At 42.3% G+C, this 20,946-nt stretch overlaps 1 protein-coding gene and 1 long non-coding RNA gene across 2 annotated transcripts; both read left to right on the top strand.

Moving 5' to 3' along the window:
• Nucleotides 1-2,175: 2,175 nt before the first annotated feature.
• On the top strand, nt 2,176-5,530 carry LOC142657474 (phosphatidylinositol polyphosphate 5-phosphatase type IV-like). Its single transcript, XM_075832509.1, has 7 exons — nt 2,176-2,652; nt 3,398-3,489; nt 3,711-3,835; nt 4,113-4,232; nt 4,807-4,902; nt 5,018-5,179; nt 5,361-5,530. The coding sequence occupies exons 1-7, from the start codon at nt 2,338-2,340 to the stop codon at nt 5,528-5,530; spliced, it is 1,080 nt and encodes a 359-aa protein (XP_075688624.1). The 5' UTR covers nt 2,176-2,337.
• A 340-nt stretch (nt 5,531-5,870) lies between these two features.
• Nucleotides 5,871-7,576, top strand: LOC142657341 (uncharacterized). The gene is made up of 5 exons (XR_012849903.1): nt 5,871-6,002; nt 6,216-6,323; nt 6,816-6,950; nt 7,070-7,151; nt 7,239-7,576. It is a non-coding gene; the product is annotated as an uncharacterized LOC142657341 (long non-coding RNA).
• Nucleotides 7,577-20,946: the final 13,370 nt, after the last annotated feature.

Here is a 20,946-nt window from a genome sequence, read left to right as displayed (position 1 = left end):
GTCACTATCAGTTGGATGTGACCGGTAAGTAATCTATCAATGCTACATCTGTACTTCACGCTAATTAATTTGTTTTATTAGGAACATTCAATTATTCTATCTCTAGAAGATATTGTGTGACAGTGGTAGTAATATGGTATTAGTATTAGTGTGCAATTAAATTGCTCAAGTGTCTTAGATTTTCAGGGTAAGTGGCCAAAATTTGAGCTCCCTTATTACCATTATGTTTACCACTTGTAAAAGAGAAATTTCAATATGCTCATATTAGAGGACTGTATATTAGGGGACTATAATTCCTTATATTATTTAGGTTCACCAGAAATAATTACAATTTAATTCAATTCTGAATTTTGATCAATTGATATAAAAATTATTAGTGGGGAATTGATACTGGTCTGGGGCTACTTATCATGGTTTGGGCTAGGCCCTTTATTTCCAGTGAATGTTAATGTAAAGACTATTTAGACCATTGCATGCTTCCGACTTTGTGAGACTAGTTTGGTAAAGACCCTTCCTTGTTTCTATATGACGTTGCCCCTTTGCACAAAGCAAGGTCCATAAAGACATGGAGTGATAAGTTTGGTGTGGAGGAACTTGACACTCTGCACAGAGCCCTGACCCCAACATCAGAGCCTGAACTCACAAATGCTCTTTTAATTAAAAGGGCAAAAATTCCAGAAGAAGTTATAGCCACAAAAGGGGGCCCAACTTCATATTAACATCCATGGCTTTGTAATGGGAAGTACCACAAGCTTATAATGGTGTGAGGGTCAGCTGTCCACATCCTTTTGGCCACATAGTGTATTTTGGGTTTATGTATTGTGATGTCACTACTATTAAAAATAATGATAAATCCATATTGAAATATGCAAATTATGGGTGAGGTCATAAAAGCAGCTCACCCCGGGTATAGCTATTGTGATGTCACAGAGCGTGGGTGTATACTATGGTGCTGGCCTCAGAGCTGTCACTCAGTTGGATGTGACCGGTAAGTACTCTATCAGCACTACGTCTCTAGATGAGTCTCACCTATCAGTTTCTTTATGAATATTTTATTCTTCGGTATAATTCTGCTGTGTCTGCCATTTAATGTTTAGTTTATATTTGGAATAGGTATACTAATTTACTAAGAAGTTGCTAAATGGCAATATGGCGGCCTGTAACTTCTGCTCCAGAGACAGAATGCAGCTTGCAGACAAAAATTGGCATCTGTATTCTGCTGGTAAATTGATAAAGCAACCTCAAAGAAAAGGAATGTGAATGTCCTGCAGCCCTGAGAACTTATTATTGGAACCCTTCAGTTTATAACAGGAGTAATTCACATAATAAATATTTACTAGGGAATTACTAATTATGCATTTGAGGTTTTCTATTTGTGTAAAATACACAATTATTATTATTATTATTAATAATAATAATTACTAATATAAAAATGTTAGGGAAGTGATTTCTTAAGAACAGCCCTGACCCCGTAATCCTGTATCCTCAAAAGCAATTGTCATTTTTCATTAATATATATATATATATATATATATATAGATAACAGCAATGGAAAACCCAGCAGCACCGGTGTACACTGGGTGCAAGCCTCAGGAACCAGACCTTGGTTCCACCTATACAGACTTCAAAAAATAGGCAGCACTCCGTAGTATGGTGAAAAAAGTGAGGGTACTTTATTGCCCCATATGCGTGCAACGTTTCAGCTCAGGACAGAGCTGAAACGTTGCACGCATATGGGGCAATAAAGTACCCTCACTTTTTTCACCATACTACGGAGTGCTGCCTATTTTTTGAAGTCTATATATATATATAGATATATATATATATATATATATATATATATATATTAATGAAAAATGACAATAATAATAATGTCTATAACAAACTACAGAGGTTCTAAATTATAGTTAGTATCTCTCATATAAAAATTACATAAACCCCGGAAATGTCATACCGTATGGTCAATTCAACAACCAATACATTGTTCCAAAATCCAAACCCCAAGCAATGTCATTCACAGGGGGTCCGAGCCCCAAGACCCCAAGCAATGTGATCTTCAAACACTTATGATTGTCTAGATCCTGTACTTGGAATACCCCTTTCATAACTAATTTCTCCAGCTGGTTTTCTTTAAGTTTTCCCTAACTATTTCTTTTTCTGGTCATTCTAGATCTTGCTGTTGGATTGACACTGTTGGATTACTGTGTTGCTTTTACGGTCAGCGATTTGTCCTATTTTCAGAGAACTAGAGGCGATTAGTTAAATTCAATCTTTACTGTCGCCTGGTTTTCTACCACGGACATTGGTGCAGTTTTGCACCCGGGTTATTAACCAACCATGCCCTTTTGGAAAAAATCCAAAAAATATCATGTGTCTCAGATTCCTGATAATGGAAATCTAATGAAAGAGATACCAACTATGGAGGAACCTAACATCTCACTCCAGAAGTTTTCCAACATCAAAGATATGCCAGCCGAAAAATGCAGCGATCCAAGTCACAGCAAACCTTGTGACATTGGCTCAAAGAACGCCAAGAAGAGCGCAATCAGGAGCTTGGGCAGCAGCGCTGTGATTGGCGCTAAAGAACTGGATCGCTGTTTCCCAAATAGACGGCTGAGATTATACGTTGCCACCTGGAATATGGAGGGAAAGGTGAGAAGTAATATACAATATCTATTGTGAACCATGAGTGTATCTGATCTAAGGCTATGTTCACACAGAGTATTTTGCCGAGTTTATTGACGTGGAAACCGCGTCGCAAAACTCGGCAAAAACGGCCCGAAAATGCCTCCCATTGATTTCAATGGGAGGCGTCGGCGTCTTTTTCCCACGAGCAGTAAAACTGCCTCGCGGTAAAAAGAAGCGACATGCCCTTTCTTCGGGCGCTTCCGCCTCTGACCTCCCATTGACTTCAATGGGAGGCAGAGAAAGCGTATTTCGCTGTGTTTTATGCCCGCGGCGCTCAATGGCCGCGGGCGAAAAACGCCGCGAAAAACTCTGCGAAAATTGGTGTGCAGGGAGAGGAAAATCTGCCTAAAACTTCCAAACGGAATTTTGAGGCAGATATTCCTCCTGCAAAATACTCCGTGTGAACATAGCCTAAAGTTGGATAAATTTGTAGTTGGATATCACATAGCCATATTATATACTACCCTAGGCCCAAATTTTCTAAACATTTGGGCCAATCAATGTTGCTGCACACACTGCAAACTGTCAAACTAATAATCTATGTCTTTGGAATGGCAATGCCTCTGATCCTAAGACTGCAGCACTGGCCATAGTCTATAAAGACTAAAATCCAATTCGATCAGATATAATTTTTTGTAGGTGATATAGAAGATGTCAGTTTGGTTGGTGCTCTGTGTATACATTATAAATATCTTCATATTTTGAGCAGGAGTTCCCACAAAATCTAGAGGATCTGCTGTTGCCATCAGATGACTCCAAAGACATTTACGTAATTGGCGTTCAGGAAGGATGTCCAAACAGGTAAGTCTTCTCAGGTTGTCTTACAACAGTCTATGTCTGCAGATGGACTACAGGTCGGCTGATTGAAATTCTCTCTTGACCTACTACTTATTGTAGGATCACTCCTAAATTTTCCTATTTAACCCCAGAGGTTATAATATTGATTATTTAATAAATGAGTTCAATATTTTAATCTGGTGTCATTTATTAATATGTAAACTTGAAATTGTGTCTTCTTGTAGACGGGAATGGGAGATAAAATTACAAGAGACTCTTGGTCCACACTACGTGCTATACCATTCATCCGGGCTCGGAGTCCTGTATCTCACCATCTTTATTCGACGGGAACTGATCTGGTTCTGCTCAGGTAAGATTCACTTTCTTACATTTACATAATAAGTCCTAATTGAAGTCATTAGTTTGAACTTATTATTTAGTCATTAGAACTAGATGTCTAAGAACCCAACTCTCAGATTCTTCACTGTGGAGTATTGGAGATCTGATAGTTTACTCCACAGTTACAAAGTGTGAAATGGTGTTGTAGTAATATTTCCAGCGTTTAATAGGAAACTATCTCTGTTTCATTGTTGCATGTTATACTATTAACCACTAACCCTTCTTCTTGTGTTTCATTTCTTATACAGAGGTAGAGCACACCCATGTAACAACCAGGCTATTCCACCATGTCAAAACTAAAGGAGCCTTGGGTGTTGCCTTCACCGTCTTTGGGACATCATTCCTGTTTATTAATTCCCATATGAGATGTAAGTATGTCTGTTTTTAATATATGACTATGTACAGTGTTATTGTATATAAAAGTGCTGCTGTTTAATAATAATAAGCTGGAATATATGAGATGACATGAAAAGATCTGTACTATTGATGTTTTGGTGTAAAATTAAAAGTTCTTCCTCATTTGGTCAAACTTCTTCTAATCCATCAAACTTATTCTATATAATGAGAGAATAATACTGGAAGGATAAACGGCCTAATGTCCTCTACAGACTGCTATAGAAATACATTATCCTCTGTCATGAAAATGATTGTGTCTTAGATTTACAGTAATAGAAATATCAGTGTGTCTGGTGTACAGAGTGCGGACCCAGATCATGGAACTCCACCAGTCTCATCTTCTAAAATGTCAATAGAAATCCAATTAATATAAATACTATTTGTAAAAAATTGATTGTTGAGGGAACATTCAGACTACACAGCCCAAGAAGTAGATACCTAGATAATATAGGATAAAGAAACCTATTGTCAAAGAAAACTTAAATATGGTGGTTGTCCTAAATTCCAAGAGGTCATATTTACTGATATGTATATTTTTGTTGGCAGTTGGGGCAGTCCACAAGAGGATCCAGGACTATAAAACTATCACCGAGGGTCTCCGTCTGCCTCAAATTATTCCGGAAAGAATAAACTCCAATGCCTGTGAGTATTACTTATGTGGTTGAACCTATCGATTCCTTTATCTCTCTATTTATCTCCATTGACTCTAATGCAGTCACGTCGTCTAACTGTGTCCTGTGTTTATCTCATTCTACAGTGGACGTCACCAGCCGCTTTGATCGAGTTTTTTGGTTTGGGGACCTCAATTTTCAACTGAAAGAGGACAGAAAAAACGTGGAATCTCTTCTGAAGAACATTAAAGGAAGAGATATGTCCAGTCTCCTCAAACACGACCATCTGAATGAAGCCAAGAACAACGGTACATTTACTAGTAGACAGATCTCTATCACTCCTCAGCCTGTATTATTACCACATACACCTCGACAGATCAATACAAATCACTGTCATGATGGTTCATATGTTCTCCACATTCTTATATAGCCCTACATCTCTTGCACATGTTTTTAATACTGACATGTTTTTTTTTCTTTTAATTTAAGGGTCCATATTTGTAGGGTTTAAGGAGCACACCATAGAATTCCTTCCTACATATAAGTTCGACATTGGCACAGACACCTACGATACATCAGAAAAGCAGAGAGTCCCATCATATACGGTAAGATATCTTATTTCCAGGTCTACAGAGCTAAAGAAAGAATACATTTCATGATTAGATTTTCATATAATAAATCCCCTCGCGCAAGGTAATGAATTGTTATTATAGATGAAGGAATAATTCTTAAGAACAAAGCATCCAATCCATTTTACTTGTAGTGAGTTTGTCAACGTCTCCCAGTGTAATATGTCTTCGCCTAGCATGGCTCAAAGATACTTATTTCATTAAATCTGTGTGACCAAGTCAAACCTTAAATGCAAGAAAGTCTCAAAATGTATATTTCTTAAATAAAATAGGCCGAAATGTTCAGTCTATGATGCTATGAGGTTTATAAATAAATTATAATATGATTGCACTGATGATATTTGTTATTTTTATGACCTCTACAGGACAGGGTGTTGTTTAAAAGCCAATACGAGGGAGATGTGCGAGTCCTGAAATACGACTCTTGCCCTGTTTTGAAGACCTCAGACCACCGACCCGTTTTTGGTATCTTTGAAGTAAAGCTCAGACCTGGTTCAGATAAGTAAGTCATGATTTCCTCCATGTTGTTGGTATGATTCTTTCAGTAGCCGCCATTACTACATGGGCCTTATAGCCAGAGCTCACACTTTGGGGTAGGTGGCTGTATACCTGGGTGACAGTACTGGAGTAATCTAGGATGTGAAACAAAACAATTATTGTGTGGTTACCTGCTAACATTATCATATGTCTTACATCAATATATTTCTCATTCCAGCATCCCATTGGCTGGTGGACGCTTTGACCGCAAGATCTATTTGAAGGGCATTAGGAGGTTAGGACAAAAAAAGTAGCTGCGTCTGTTCATGTCCTTACAGCACATAAGGTGAGAGCATTGTACTTGTCTATTATGTTTGATGTGAGAATGTTCTTCCATCTCTTAAGTCTTCCTCTGTATCAGTAATTTATTTTATCAACCAACATAAAGAAATTGTAAATAAGTCATTCTATCTTCTAGTTCAATTTTCTTGTATTCAGATATTTATTTAATTTCTAAATGAAGGTTATGGGTTTTAGAAGAAAACTGTAAGCGTGTATGTAGTATAATAGATTGGTGGGAATTCATTAAGACTGACGTTTCATACACCGGTCTTAATATAAAAAAACTTGGAGTAAAATGTGCCTAATTTATTAAAAGGCCCACACCTTAATAACTAATAATCCATGTTATTATGATAAATGTGTCGGCTGCTGGGGGCTCTGCTGCTTCAGCTACTCTCTGTCCACTTTTTTAGAAAAGTGCCGTAAGCGGCAGAAACTACATGATAGATACAAGGAACATTATTATTGATGTAAGACATTACTTGGCATCTTGCAGGACTCCTAAGGAACATTTACCATCTCAGGTGCATAAAACAATGATTCCACCTTTGTGAACATCAGAAAGTTCCTGTAACATCCTGAACAGCGCAGCTTTAGATCCAACCCATCGCTTGGATCAATCATCTTCAAGGTTTGTAGTGTAACCCCTAGGATCAAATAGGAAAATCCACAATAAAACCTCTTCTAGATTTTGTGACTGCCAAGAAACACACATTAGTTGAGCATTAATAGCAAATATTTCTCTTGCAGCATAAACATCAATTCCGCAGTATATCTTGTGAGAACTGCGCTCCCTGTGACCGGAGGAGCCGCCATCATTGCTGATAGAAAGGTAAGTTCCTCTAGATATGTCCCCTCTATATTTGGTAAGCAGCCTGAATGATGAATATTTAATAGGATTGTGTGCTTCTCCCCCCAGAAAAAGTCAGCAGATACAAACAGACCATCAACATCAATGCCAATAACAACCGAGGGCAGAACCCGCCATCTTACAAGTATTCCAATGGCGAGACTTAAAATTTTCTACATCTGTCACAGAAGAGACATCAGTGTGGTTACCGGTGCATCAATGTTACCCAGAAGACCAGGCCCAGAACAGGAGAACATGTCATCTCTTCCTGTGTCTCTGGAATACAGATTTCCCACCACTTACTGATACTACAGTATATACTGTGACATCTTCCATTGTTTTTGCTGAATCTTGTATAACATCATCTTTACCATTATATATTTTGATCCACAAAAACCTTAAATAAATCTTTAACATCAATTCATAAGTGTGACTGGTATTTATTAGTGTGTTCAGTGCCCGGCTACAACTTACCACAGTGTATACAATTCACTTATCCGACCCTTCACAGCGCTATTTGTGTGACATCGCGTTTAATCCAGTGGTAGGTGACAGGACATTGTATCATATGTACACAATACAGAGAGTATGGAACGTGCCGCCATATGTACTGGATTAGATCCTGTGTTGGACAAAAAGTGACAGGAGATGTAAAATATTGATATATTTGATAGTTGTTTAAATTTCAGTTCCATAAAATGTAATGTTGGGCTCTCTTTACAAGCGGAGACAATCACATTAAGCAGGGAAGCCGCTAGGGTGACACAATCCCCACAGATCTCAGATTGGACAAACGGGCAGGATGAGAGCTGCCAGTTGAGATTGCCAGTTAGGGCAGAAGTTACAAAGTGACTGATCAACCAAAAATACTTTGTATTGCTAGCCTGAATGGCGTATCGCTAGCTCAGCATTTCATATGAGAACAAAGACCCTCTGCAGCACAAGTTTAAGTTGAGACTGAACCATAGCAAACACATTGTCCCATTCTCACAAGTTAAATCAGAAACCGCCAAGTATAGAGCCTATTTATTAGTGAAACCGTCAAGCTTATGTACTAAATATTATAACCGTGAAGACTGTGCCTCTGTTGGAGTAAAGTTCTGTTCAGCATCTTATACCTGTGTCGTCTGAAGTTCTTGCTGTGCAATTTCCTCTGCGGGGCAGTAACCATCCTAAACCCCCTCCCACCTGTTACATTTGTCCATACTAAAGTCCATTACTCCATTGAAGTCGCCAATTAGTAGCAGTGGATAATCTGCAAGGGCTTTTTATCAATAAACTCCTGTACCACACCAAAGACATAAGGATTAAAGGGTGGCGGTAAATAAATTGAGACAATGATACATTGAAGATTTTGTATTGCACAGTCCAGGAGCACAAACTTTCCTTCTTTTTCTCCCCAATATGTATGGCAGGTTAATTTGCAGTTAGGGTATGTTCACACGCAAACTCAAAAACGTCTGAAAATACGGAGCTGTTTTCAAGGGAAAACAGCTCCTGATTTTCAAACGTTTTTTTAAGCCACTTGCGATTTTCGCTGCGTTTTTCGCTGCGTTTTTTACGGCCGTATTTGGAGCTGTTTTCAATAGAGTCTATGTAAATGGCTCCAAAAACGTCCCAAGAAGTGACCTGCACTTCTTTTTCGCTGCCGTTTTTTAAAAAAAACGGCCCGTCGGAACAGAACGCCGTTTTTCCTATTGAAATAAATGGGCAGATGTTTGAAGAAGAGGACTTACTCCTAAAGCGAAGCAAGGATGAGTTAATGCTCCGTCCAACAAGCAAAAGAAGCTGGTGTGCCACCCATGCCGCATTGCGCCATTATTTGTGTAATGTTTGAAAGAGATTGTGCCTCTTTTTTTGTAGAGTAGTGTTTACATCCCCTTGTGGATGTTTATATACCACTGGTCAGTAAAGAATTTGTTGTTTGCATTACTTGGGTCTACTGTATTTTATTGCTTGCGACTAACCCTGCGGTCCTTGCCGGTACTTGGCCTTACATAGGGATACATTCTATAGACAAGGTGAATGCTAACACTCAATTGCTATTTAGGCTAGGACTTCACAGAGACTGATTGATTTTAATTGATCTTATTTTTAAATTCTATTACTTATTTAAGGGTTGCATGAAACTCAATGTATAGCTTTGTACTGCGGCTGTTGATTTGTAGCTAAAATCAATTAGTTGCATGCCAATGCGTTTCCATGATGGCCTTATTTTCACATTTCCAGGAAAAATAACAGAAGACCATCACAACACAGAGTTCTGAGTAAAGATGCTCCATATCAGGAGAGCTGACAGGTCCGCCTTAAAATGGGTAAATCACAGGTGACGTCTTTTCTGATTGTAGACTTTCTCTTTCCATTTTATCTCCACCCAGCCAGGACCGCTATGATGACTTCTCCTGACATAACATTACAGAGTTTGCTGCTGAGATATCTTTAGTTCTTCACTTCTGCAGCCATCTTCAGCTTCTAGAGCAACGTAAAGAATTCAGACCACAAAATAGACCCCTTAATTCATGCAGACCCCAGACCAGACCACCAAATAAATTTAGACACCAGCCTAAACCCCTATATAAATTCAGACCCTAGACCAGACCCCAGAACAGACCCAATTAACTGCAGACCCCAGGCAAGACTCCAAAATGTAAACCCCAAAACAGAGTAAATAAAATGAATGCAGACCCTAGACCAGACATCTAAATAATGTCAGACCTCAGACCAGACCCCTCAATTAATTGCAGACCACAGACCAGACCGCTAAATTCAGACCCCAAACCAGAGTAAAGAAAATGGATTTAGATACCTGACCAAGACCTCTGAATAAATTCAAATCCCAGAACAGACCCTTAAATTCATGCAGATCCCAGATAAATGAGTTGGTCGATTGCAAGCAGCTTGTAATGAGGGCGAGCCGTATAACCTCCATTTCCAGCTGATAAACTGATTATGTTATTAAATTGGTTGCCTGTTTCTTTATATTAACTGTTTAGGTGCTCACTGTTAATGTATATTTGTGTATCTGTTGTGTTTCACTGTATAGAAGGTTTTGTCTTACCGGTTGGTAGTAGGACAGGCCGCAGTTCCCAGTGGCACTGTCTTATGTGCAGTGATGTCACTGTACATAGCAATGAGAGGCTGCTGGACAGTGACAGGGGAGGTACAGGGGGTTTGGAAAGAAAGAGCCTGGTGCTGGCTGGGATCAGAGTGTAATGGCAGTGATGCGCTGCGCCACCATGAAGTCAGGTGAGACGGTGAGAGTCAATAACAAAGCAGAAAATAAGCTAACAAAATGACCTCTTATGGTCTGTAGGCTGATAGAGAAGGCCTATCCTATGTAGGGGTAGGCCTATAAGTGTAGGCTGTCACTGAAACATGCGTGGCTGAAGAGTACCGTCAGCCTAGAGTGGTTCGCTCTGAGGAGTCTACTGGGGCTGTGAGAATAGTCAGCCTGGCATGGGACCCTGTGGTCAGCCGAGCAGTACTGTGCTCAAACCCAGGAGAGGCTGTAACAAGGTCCTGATTAGGATAAAGAACGTTCCATGTATTAGAGGGCCGCTTAGATAGCTGCAGTGATGAATGGTTGCCCTGCAGGCCTGAGATGTGGCCTAGTAGTACACTCCTGAATTGTACTGGACTGGGTGCAGTAGTCACTACGACGAGTGGTGTGGTAGGAGCCCTTCAGCGTCAGGACCCTAGTAAGAGTGCATAGGAGCAGATATTTAATATAGTAAAAAGTATTAAAACGTATAAAACCTACTGTGTCAGTTGTATCGGGGCAGCCCCCTTCATCAGGAATACTATGTTTCACAGCATTGAAACAATTTAAATATCTCTATATTATATAAACAAACCTTTCTACGTTTTCTCACGCAATACCGGAAGTGACGTTCCGAACTCTAAGGCCCTGTTCACACAGAGTTTTTTTGCAGGCAGAAAAATTTTGAGGCAGACTTTGACCTGCCTGCGATTTGCGCAGCATTTACCATTGCGTTTTTCGCCCGTGGCCACTGCGCGCCGCGTGCAAAAAACACTGTGAAAAACACTTTCTCTGCCTCTCATTGATTTCAATGGGAGGTCAGAGGCGGAACAGCGAGCCGCTAAAAGCTGCTGCAGAAAAGAAACGCCTCCGCCTTCCATTGAAATTAATAGAAGACAGTTTCGGCCGTTTTTTGGTGCTGATTCCAATGCGGTTTCCGTGTCAAAATCAGCGTAAAAAAACTCAGTGTGATCTGGGCCTAAATCTCTTTATACTTCCTACAATGGACATATCTCTCTATGGCAGATGTTTCGGAAGAGGCTCTTTCTCGCTCTTTTACCCTTTCTATTCCTCTAATACTTCATCCCAATTACATTATTTAATACAGGGAATTTCTTATATTTCTTTTTCCATGCAAAAATACATATATTAATAAAATAGGATAAAAACAACCAATATGAATCTATGGGGAATAGTAAAGACTCATTTACTTTACTCGTTCTCAAACTCTAATATTATTCCCAAACCCTATTCCTTTCTTTAGTATTTCTTATTTTTTTGGATAGGATGGTGCGACTATATCATTTATTATCCTTGGTCTTTTTACGATCATTTGTGGGGCCCTTCTTACTTCATCTTTCAAAAACAGATCACTTAATAGTATTTCCCAATTTCTCTTTAGGATTCTTTTAATTTCTTCAATATTACCATTATATTTAGCAAAATAATGTCAGTCCAAATTTTTCTTTCTCTTTTTTCCATCTTGCTTTTTTACAAGGTATAACTTTTCCCTGTTCCTTGTTATCTAGGCAGTCTTTCTGTTTCATTTTTGAAACCTTTTTCTTTACTCCCTCTATAATATTTTTTTTGCTATTTTACACAAGCATACATCATAAGCACAAGAAAATAGACAAACGCACAAAAAACAAACCCAATCCCGAAAGACACAACCCAATTCAGGGCGGGAGGGTGGGAGCTAACTTTTTTACCTGTTATTCCTCCCGCTGCTTCCGGCTCAATGCCGAAAACAGCGGGAGGAACAGATACCGAACCCCAACTCCTCCACTCTCCATCTCCTCCCTCTCCCTGCCTCCACTAACCCTTTCCCCCCTGATTGGCTAACCTTCCCTCCTATGGCAGTCATGGAGGCTTTCCCTTAAGCCCTCCGTGCTGCAGTCCAGCCTCGTCTTGACTGGCCTAAGTAGGGTCATGTGCTATTTTACCTTTTATTCCCCTTTTCCACCCATCCACCAAATAAGGACATGTGACAACCGAGATTGGATGTGAAATGGCCACAGCAGCCGTTTATTAATTTAAATTATTTTTGAAATACAATTTAATCCAAAACATTTGGATAACTACTTTAGGAATTCGACCAGAGAATTCCTCCTATAATTCACATGACCCAACATGGGTCAGAATCATAAATAACAATCAACATTTTAACACTAAACAGAGCAGGGGAAGTCCTTGAAGCCAGATTTTTTTACAGATTTTCCTTTTAAGTTAGCCATCTGAAAAACCAACCAACAACTATTTACCTCCAGCCGTAAACCAGCTCGGAGGTACCGCTCACCTCTGCTGATGGCTCCAACCACCAGAAGACCACTTCAAAGGGATAACACCCTATGAAGTCTTCAAATTATATACCTCTTTGGGGGACGCATACCCCCGATGCGAACCCCCACCATTTTGTACTGACCAACCTCCAGGACTCCCCCCGCCACAGCGAAACAGGCCTTGACCACCTTAAGCCTGTGAGTCCCTCCAAACCACCACCGCCCTCTCAATTCCTTCTGCTAAGGACAGGCTCCACAAATCAATTCCAACCTCGGTCAAATGTACTCCATCACTCCGCCAATATCTTCCAACTCCTGACTCCAAATCCCTGTGTCGAACACAAATGCCCGGACACATCGCCGACCCCGGGAGGGCAAACAACACTATCCGCTTACCCCGTCCTACTTGATCAGTCTTGTACCGCCACAAAAACAACCCGAGTCTATCCCCATATAGACCCACATCAGCCTGTCGCAATCCCCCAGCCCTCACCGCACTAGGAGAAACCAACTCACCAATTCTGAGTGCTCCAAAAAACGCTAGAGAAAAAGCCAAACGAAACAACTCTACCTCATAAGGCGAATTACAAACAGCCCCCAGCAATGCGCCCAACGAACCAAGAAGGGTAAAAGACACGGGTCGCCTCTGATCTGCTTCAGCCCTGCCGCGACACAAACCCTTCACAGCTTGCCTTACCAAAAAATTCTTGGACACATCCTGAAAACCCCGTAATTTAAATCCAAATGCCAACCCAGCAATGAAACGATTTACCTTAGCCAGAGAAAACTCCGCCTCCAAAGCATCCCCCAACCAGTATAACAATGCCACCAACCTGTCTTGATCCGTGCTGACGTTACCCAACACTCTTACCCACTCCTCCCACTGCTGCCAACAAGCCGAATAAGTACTCCAAGTCGCACTAGCCAACGACCGTTCGATCAACCGTTCCACGGGACCGAAATCAGATCCCATAGATGTTCCGGGCAAGCCAAACCGAACAGCTCCGCTCCCGGTGCCAATTGACGAAATTGATCCCACTGCGAGCGAGAAAGAGCATCAGCGATACAATTGTAAACCCCCGGTACATGCACCGCAACCACCCACGTGTTTAAGGTCAAGCACACCAAGACTAAGTGATGCAACAACTGAACCACAGGTGGAGAAGATGCCGATACGTTATTAATCGCTAACACCACTCCCATGTTATCGCAGTGGAAACAAACCTTTTTATCCCTGAGAATGTGCCCCCAAATGGTCACCATAACCATGATGGGGAACAGCTCGAGCAGGGCCAGATTCCGTGTAAGACCACTGATCACCCAGCTGTGTGGCCAGTCCCCCGCACACCATTGACCTCCTGCATACGCACCAAAACCACCGGACACCGCCACATCAGTAAACAGCTCCAACTCGCTCATATCCTGTACCGGCGACATCCACAACGATCTACCATTATATTGCCCGAGAAACGCGTCCCAGACCTGCAGATCCGCCCTGTGTTCCACCACAATTCTCACGAAATGAGGGGATGCCCGGATACCCGCCGTCGCTGCCGCCAATCCCTACTAAAATCTCTACCCATTGGCAAAATCCGACTGGCAAAGTTCAACTTCCCCAGCAGAGACTGGAGATCACGCAAAGTGATCTTCTTCAATCGGCAGGCACGCCTCACCTCTTGACGCAATGACAGTAATTTATCCTCAGGAAGCCTGCACTCGAATTGCAATCGAATTGCATTGCAACCGAATCAATTTAGATCCCTAAAAAACAGATGGTAGGGACAGGGCCCTCAGTTTTACCAGGCGCCAGAGGAATTCCAAAATCCGTCGCAACCTTCTGCAAGGAATACAATAAATAACCGCAAATAGGGGAACCGCTAGGGCCGACGCACAAAAAATCGTCAAGATAATGTATTAACGAATCCACCCCAGCTACGCCCTTCGTCACCCATTCCACAAAGCTACTAAATGCCTCGAAGTATGCGCAAGAAAGGGAGCACCCCATTGGAAGACACCTATCGACATAAAACCCCCCGTTCCAGAAGCAACCCAACAGCCGTTGGCTCTCCGGATGGTCCGGCAGCTAGCGAAAAGCCGCCTCAATGTCAGTTTTTGCCAACAACGCCCCAGGCCCCGCCTCACGCACTAACACCTCCGCTTTGTCAAATGACGTGTAAACAACCGAGCATAAATCGTGATCTATCCCATCATATACCGACGACCCCCTGGGAAAAGACAAATGCTGAATCAAACGGAATTTATGGGGCTCCCGCTTCGGCACAATTCCCAAGGGGGATACCACTAGATTCTCTATCGGCGGCTCGACAAAAGGCCCGGCCATGCGACCCAACGAAACTTCCTTCAAAAGTTTTTTCGAAACGACCGCCGAGTGCAAATAAGCCGACTTAAGATTGCGCCGTGTAAGCGGAACCTCATACGGAGGAGGGGGAATAACAAAACCAAACAAAAACCCCTCATAAATTAACTTGGCTGCAACCCTATTCGGATATTCATTTAGATACGGGGCCATCCTTTCCACCCTCACCGGCGACAGCCCCTTGACCAATGGAGGAGGACTGAGTGCCTGACCACTTCCCTTTTCGCATACATTTTGCAGCCCCATGCGAGGAGCCGTTGCACTCCGAACAGACATGCTTAAATTTACAAGTGGCCCCGAACTTACACTGGCCATCATTGAATTGCCAGCAGAACCCGAGTATTGACCCAGAGCCCTGTCCGGACTGACTAGACTGACCTCCTTGGCCAATGCTTCCGGGAAAGGACTGCTTAACCGGGGCCGTCACCCACAACCAAAGCGCAATATTCTTCTGATCCCACAAAAAACGCCGGCCGGACCGCCTTCCGCTGGCGAAACTGCTCATCATACCGCAACCACACCTGACCCCCGTACGCCTGATGAGCCTCCCCGATGGCATCGAAATAACAAAACAACGCTGAGCAATTTTCAGGCGCCTTTTCCCCAATCACACTCGCCAAAATCTTGCGACCAATTCACGAACGTCTGCGGGATAAGCCTATATCGCCGACGCTCCTCTTCCTCCTTCTTACTCTCATCCCGCTTGCCCTTATCCAAGTTGAACTTCGCAAGCGGCAAAAGAGAAAAAATGTCCACGTACTCGTCCTTCCAAATCCATTCCCGAACCTCCTGTTTAAGGTGGGCCCCTAAAGGACCGTCAAAACAGACATAAACCTCGCCCCGAGCACGATCATCAAGCCAAATTCTATCCCCGTCCTTCTGCGCCTTGGTTTGAACAGACACTGCCACTGCTTCCTTGGATGCCCCTGAAACTTCCCCAACCAGGGACCGCGGCTGTACATCACAAGGACCTTCCCAGACCACCGCCGGGGACCCCGCCGGAACTGCAGGCGCCGCAGCCCTATCTAAGCGCCCGACTAACTTGCGCAAAATACCCACTAAATCCGATAAGCCATCGCGCCTGGCAACGCCACTACGGACAGCCGATACTTCCGCGCTCGTTGCCCCACCCCCAACACCCGACATGAAAATTGCTGGATACGGCAAAGTAGGAGTTACGCACCCACCAGGCTGCCCAGTCGCTGTGTTCCCGCCAGCCGGAAAATTCTGACCGCACTGCGACTCGTCCAGCTCTCCATCTTCCAGATCCTCTCTCGCTGACGACTGGCACTCGCACCAACATCTCTGACACGGGGACCCCGGCATGCTGACAGAGGGGCCGGCGACCTGCCGCCTGACCGCAAGGCCCCAGACTTCCGACCGGACCTGTTGCCTCGTCGTCGTCGCTGTTCTTGGCATCCTCACCGAAGCCTGCCCCCTGGCCGGCACATCACCATGTGGGGCGGCCGTGGACTGCACCCTGGACACTGCATCTGAAGGCAGTGGCGTAACAGGAAGCCCGGCCTGCGACTCCCTGTAAACCGCCGAGCCCCGTCATGGCTGGGGATTCCTGCCAGGACGCAGGCCCTGGGAGGAGGCGGCCGTCCCAGCAGCTGGCTTACAGTGTCCTTAGAAGGGCTCCCCCTGTACGTCGAGCCCGCTGGACCACATCCGGACTCAACCGTTCAGGTGGGCGGGACCGCCGGAAGCGGCGGGGTGACCGAGCCTGAGCAACCGCCGCTCCCGACGATGCCCTCTGCTTTATTTCAGCAGGGGCAGCAATTAGCAACTCTCCCCCCCCACCACCATGTCACCAGCGCCAGAGAAAGGGGTGGGGGAGGGGAGCGCATCCGGGCTAGCAGCCGACACAGAGCGAAGACGGGCCCGCCTGAGGTATCCTGGCCAGCGCTGCCACCGTCTCCTCCAACCACCCCGGACCGTGGAACTCAGCTGCCGCGCGCAGCTGATCAAGCATGCTGACTGGAGACGCCATACTCGCAGGTAAGCAGGGCAGTGGGAGCTAACTTTTTTACCTGTTATTCCTCCCGCTGCTTCCGGCTCAATGCCGAAAACAGCGGGAGGAACAGATACCGAACCCCAACTCCTCCCCTCTCCATCTCCTCCCTCTCCCTGCCTCCACTAACCCTTTGCCCCCTGATTGGCTAACCTTCCCTCCTATGGCAGTCATGGAGGCTTTCCCTTAAGCCCTCCGTGCTGCCGTCCAGCCTCGTCTTTACTTTGTGACTTTTGCCTGATCTAACCGAGTTGTGATTCATTGTTTGCTCCATATAAATAACTATATATTTGATGTTGTGTATTTTCTGACCACCACTGCAATCCTTTGTTTTAGATGATTTTAACAGTTTTTATGAGATTATATTATTTTGTCTGTATTTATTGCACTAATAAAGATATTTTGTTATTGACCATGTGTCGTTTTGCTATATGGTTTTGTGGTATACATTTGTAGCTATTTGACAGGTATAATATGCTGCAATACATAAGAATTGTAGGATATTATAACAGCGATCGGACAGTTGGACCTTCAAGTCGCTAGTGAGATGAAAAAAAAATGTTAAAAAATGTTATACAAAAATAAAAAAGTAAGAATTTAAAGTAATACATTTAAAACTCACCCTTTTTCCATTATCAAGTACTTAATTATTAGAAAAAATAATAAACTATACAGAATTGGTATTGCCGCATCCGTAATGGCCTGAACTATAAAAATATGATGTAATTTATCCAATGCAGTGAACGCCATAAAAATAAATAATAAAAAAACAATACCAGAATTGCTATGTTTTTGGTCACCTTTGAATAAAAAGTGATCAAAAAGTTGCATGTATCCAAAAATGGTACCAATAAAAAAACATATAGCTCGTCTTGCAAAAAACAAGCCCTCATACAGTTCTGTCGACCAAAACATTTTTTTAAAGTTGTGGTTCTCAGATTGTGGCAACAGAAAAAATACATTATTTTTACAAAATAAATGTTATTGTGCAAATAGTTGTAAAACATAAAAAAGCAATATAAATTTGGTATCGCCAGAATCGTACTGACCCACAGAATAAAGTAAATATGTCAATTATAGTACACGGTGAACGCTGTAAAAAAAAAGGATAAAAACAATAGCAGAATTGCTGTTTTTTAGTCACACCGCTCTGTCACAAAAAAAAAGTTATGGCTCTCAGAATATGGCGACACAAAATGTGCAGAGTGCGATCCAAAAGGGGAATAAGATCGGGCACCATTTATCAGTGCGACACAGGCCACAGAACTGCGGATTATTATTTATTTACCGCATTATTATATCCTCTTATTATCTACTGATGTACTCCGCACAGTTTACATATGCCCCCAGATTATAAACTGAAATACCAGCAAAACCCCAAACAGAAAAATTACCAAGCAAAATCTGTGCTTCATAAGCCAAATGGCGCTCCCTCCATTCTGAACCCTTCAGTGTGCCCAAACAGCAGTTTACATCCACTTATATGGCATCGCCATACCCGGGAGAACCCGCTTAACAGTTTATGATGTATTTGTCTTCAGGGGCACAATCTGGGTATAACATATCGTGCACTTACAGTGAAGGAAATAAGTTTTTGATCCCTTGCTGATTTTGTAAGTTTGACCACTGTCAAAGAGAGAAATAAGTATTTGATCCCTTTGGCAAACAAGACTTAATACTTGGTGGCAAAACCCTTGTTGGCAAGCACAGCAGTCAGACATTTTTAGTAGTTGATGATGAGGTTTGCACACATGTTAGATGGAATTTTGGCCCACTCCTCTTTGCAGATCATCTGTAAATCATTAAGATTTCGAGGCTGTCGCTTGGCAACTCGGATCTTCAGCTCCCTCCATAAGTTTTTGATGGGATTAAGGTCTGGAGACTGGCTAGGCCACTCCATGACCTTAACCCCTTAAGGACGCAGCCTAGTTTTGGCCTTAAGGCTCAGAGCCCATTTTTTAAATCTGACATATTTCACTTTATGTGGTAATAACGTCGGAATGCTTAAACCTACCCAAGCGATTCTGAGATTGTTTTCTCGTGACACATTGGGCTTCATGTTCATGGTAAAATTTGGTCGATATATTCAGTGTTTATTGGTGAAAAATTGCAAAATTTAGAGAAAATTTTGAAAAAATTGCATTTTTCAGAATTTAAATGCATCTGCTTGTAAAACAGACGTTTATACCACCCAAAATAGTTACTAGTTCACATTTCCCATATGTCTACTTTAGATTGGCATCGTTTTTTGAACATTCTTTTATTTTTCTTGGACGTTACAAGGCTTAGAACATAAACAGCAATTTCTCATATTTTTAAGAAAATTTCAAAAGCCTTTTTTTTAAGGTACCTCTTGAGTTCTGAAGTGGCTTTGTGGGGCCTATGTATTAGAAACCTCCATAAAACACCCCATTTTAAAAACTAGACCCCTCAAAGTATTCAAAACAGCAGTTAGAAAGTTTTTTAACCCTTCAGGCATTTCACAGGAATTAAAGCAAAGTGGAGGTGAAATTTGCAAATTTCATTTTTCTTGCTGAATTTCAATTTTATTCATTTTTTTTTCTGTAACACAGAAGCTTTTACCAGAGAAACACTACTAAATATGTATTGTCCAGATTCTGCAGTTTTTAGAAATGTCCCACATGTGGCCCTACTGCGCTCGTGGACTAAAACACAAGCCCCAGAAGAAAAGAAGCACCTAGTGCATTTTGAGTCCTCTTTTTTTATTAGAATATATTTTAGGCAGCATGCCAGGTTTGAAGAGGTGTTGAGGTGTCAAAACAGTAGGAATCCCCCAATAGTGACCCCATTTTGGAAACTACACCCCTCAAGGAATTCATTTAGGGTTGTTGTTACCATTTTGACCGCACAGTTTTTTCACAGCACGTATTTGAATTGGGCTCTGAAATGAAAAAAATTTCATTTTTTCCAATAAAATGTCATTTGTGATCAAAATTTATTATTTTCACAGGGAACAAAATACCCCATTTTGTTGCCCAATTTGTCCTTAGTGTGGCAATACCCCATTTGTGGTGATAAACTGCCGTTTGGGCCCATGGGAGGGCTCAGAAGGAAAGGAGCGCTATATGTTTGTTGGAGTCCAGATTTTGTTGGATTGGTTTTCGGGTGCCATGTCGCATTTGCAGAGCCTCAGAGGTATCAAAGCAATAGAAACCCACCAAACGTGACCCCATTTTGGAAACTACACCCCTCAAGGAATTCATTTATGGTTGTTGTTAGCATTTTGACCGCACAGTTTTTTCACAGCACCTATTTCAATTGGGCTGTGACATTTAAAAAATGACATTTTTTCCAATAAGATGTAATTTTTTACCAAAATTTCTTATTTTCACAGGGAACAAAATACTCAATTTTGTTGGCCAATTTCTCCTGAGTGCATCAATACCCCATTTGTGGCAATAAACTGCCGTTTGGGCCCATGGGAGGCCTCAGAAGGGAAGGAGCGCTGTGTGTTCTTTGGAGTACAGATTTTGCTGGTTTGGTTTTTGTGTGCCATGTCGCATTTGCAGAGCCCCAGAGGTATCAAAGCAATGGAAACCCACCAGAAGTGACCACATTTTGGAAACTACACCCCTCAAGGAATTCATTTATGGGTAATGTGACCATTTAGACTCCATAGTTTCTTCACAGAACTTATTTGAATTGGGCTGGGAATTAAAAAAATATATATTTTTTCCAATAATATGTCATTTTAGCTCAAAAATTCTTATTTTCACAAGAAATAAAATACTCCATTTTGTTGCCCAATTTGTCCTGAGTGCGGCAATACCCCATTTGTGGTGATAAACTGCCGTTTGGGCCCATGGGAGGCCTCAGAAGGGAAGGAG

The sequence above is a fragment of the Rhinoderma darwinii genome, chromosome 7, assembly GCF_050947455.1.
Source record: "Rhinoderma darwinii isolate aRhiDar2 chromosome 7, aRhiDar2.hap1, whole genome shotgun sequence".
Lineage (NCBI taxonomy): Eukaryota > Metazoa > Chordata > Amphibia > Anura > Rhinodermatidae > Rhinoderma > Rhinoderma darwinii.
Note: the sequence above shows the minus strand (reverse complement) of the source record. Positions and strands in the feature narration are given on the sequence as shown.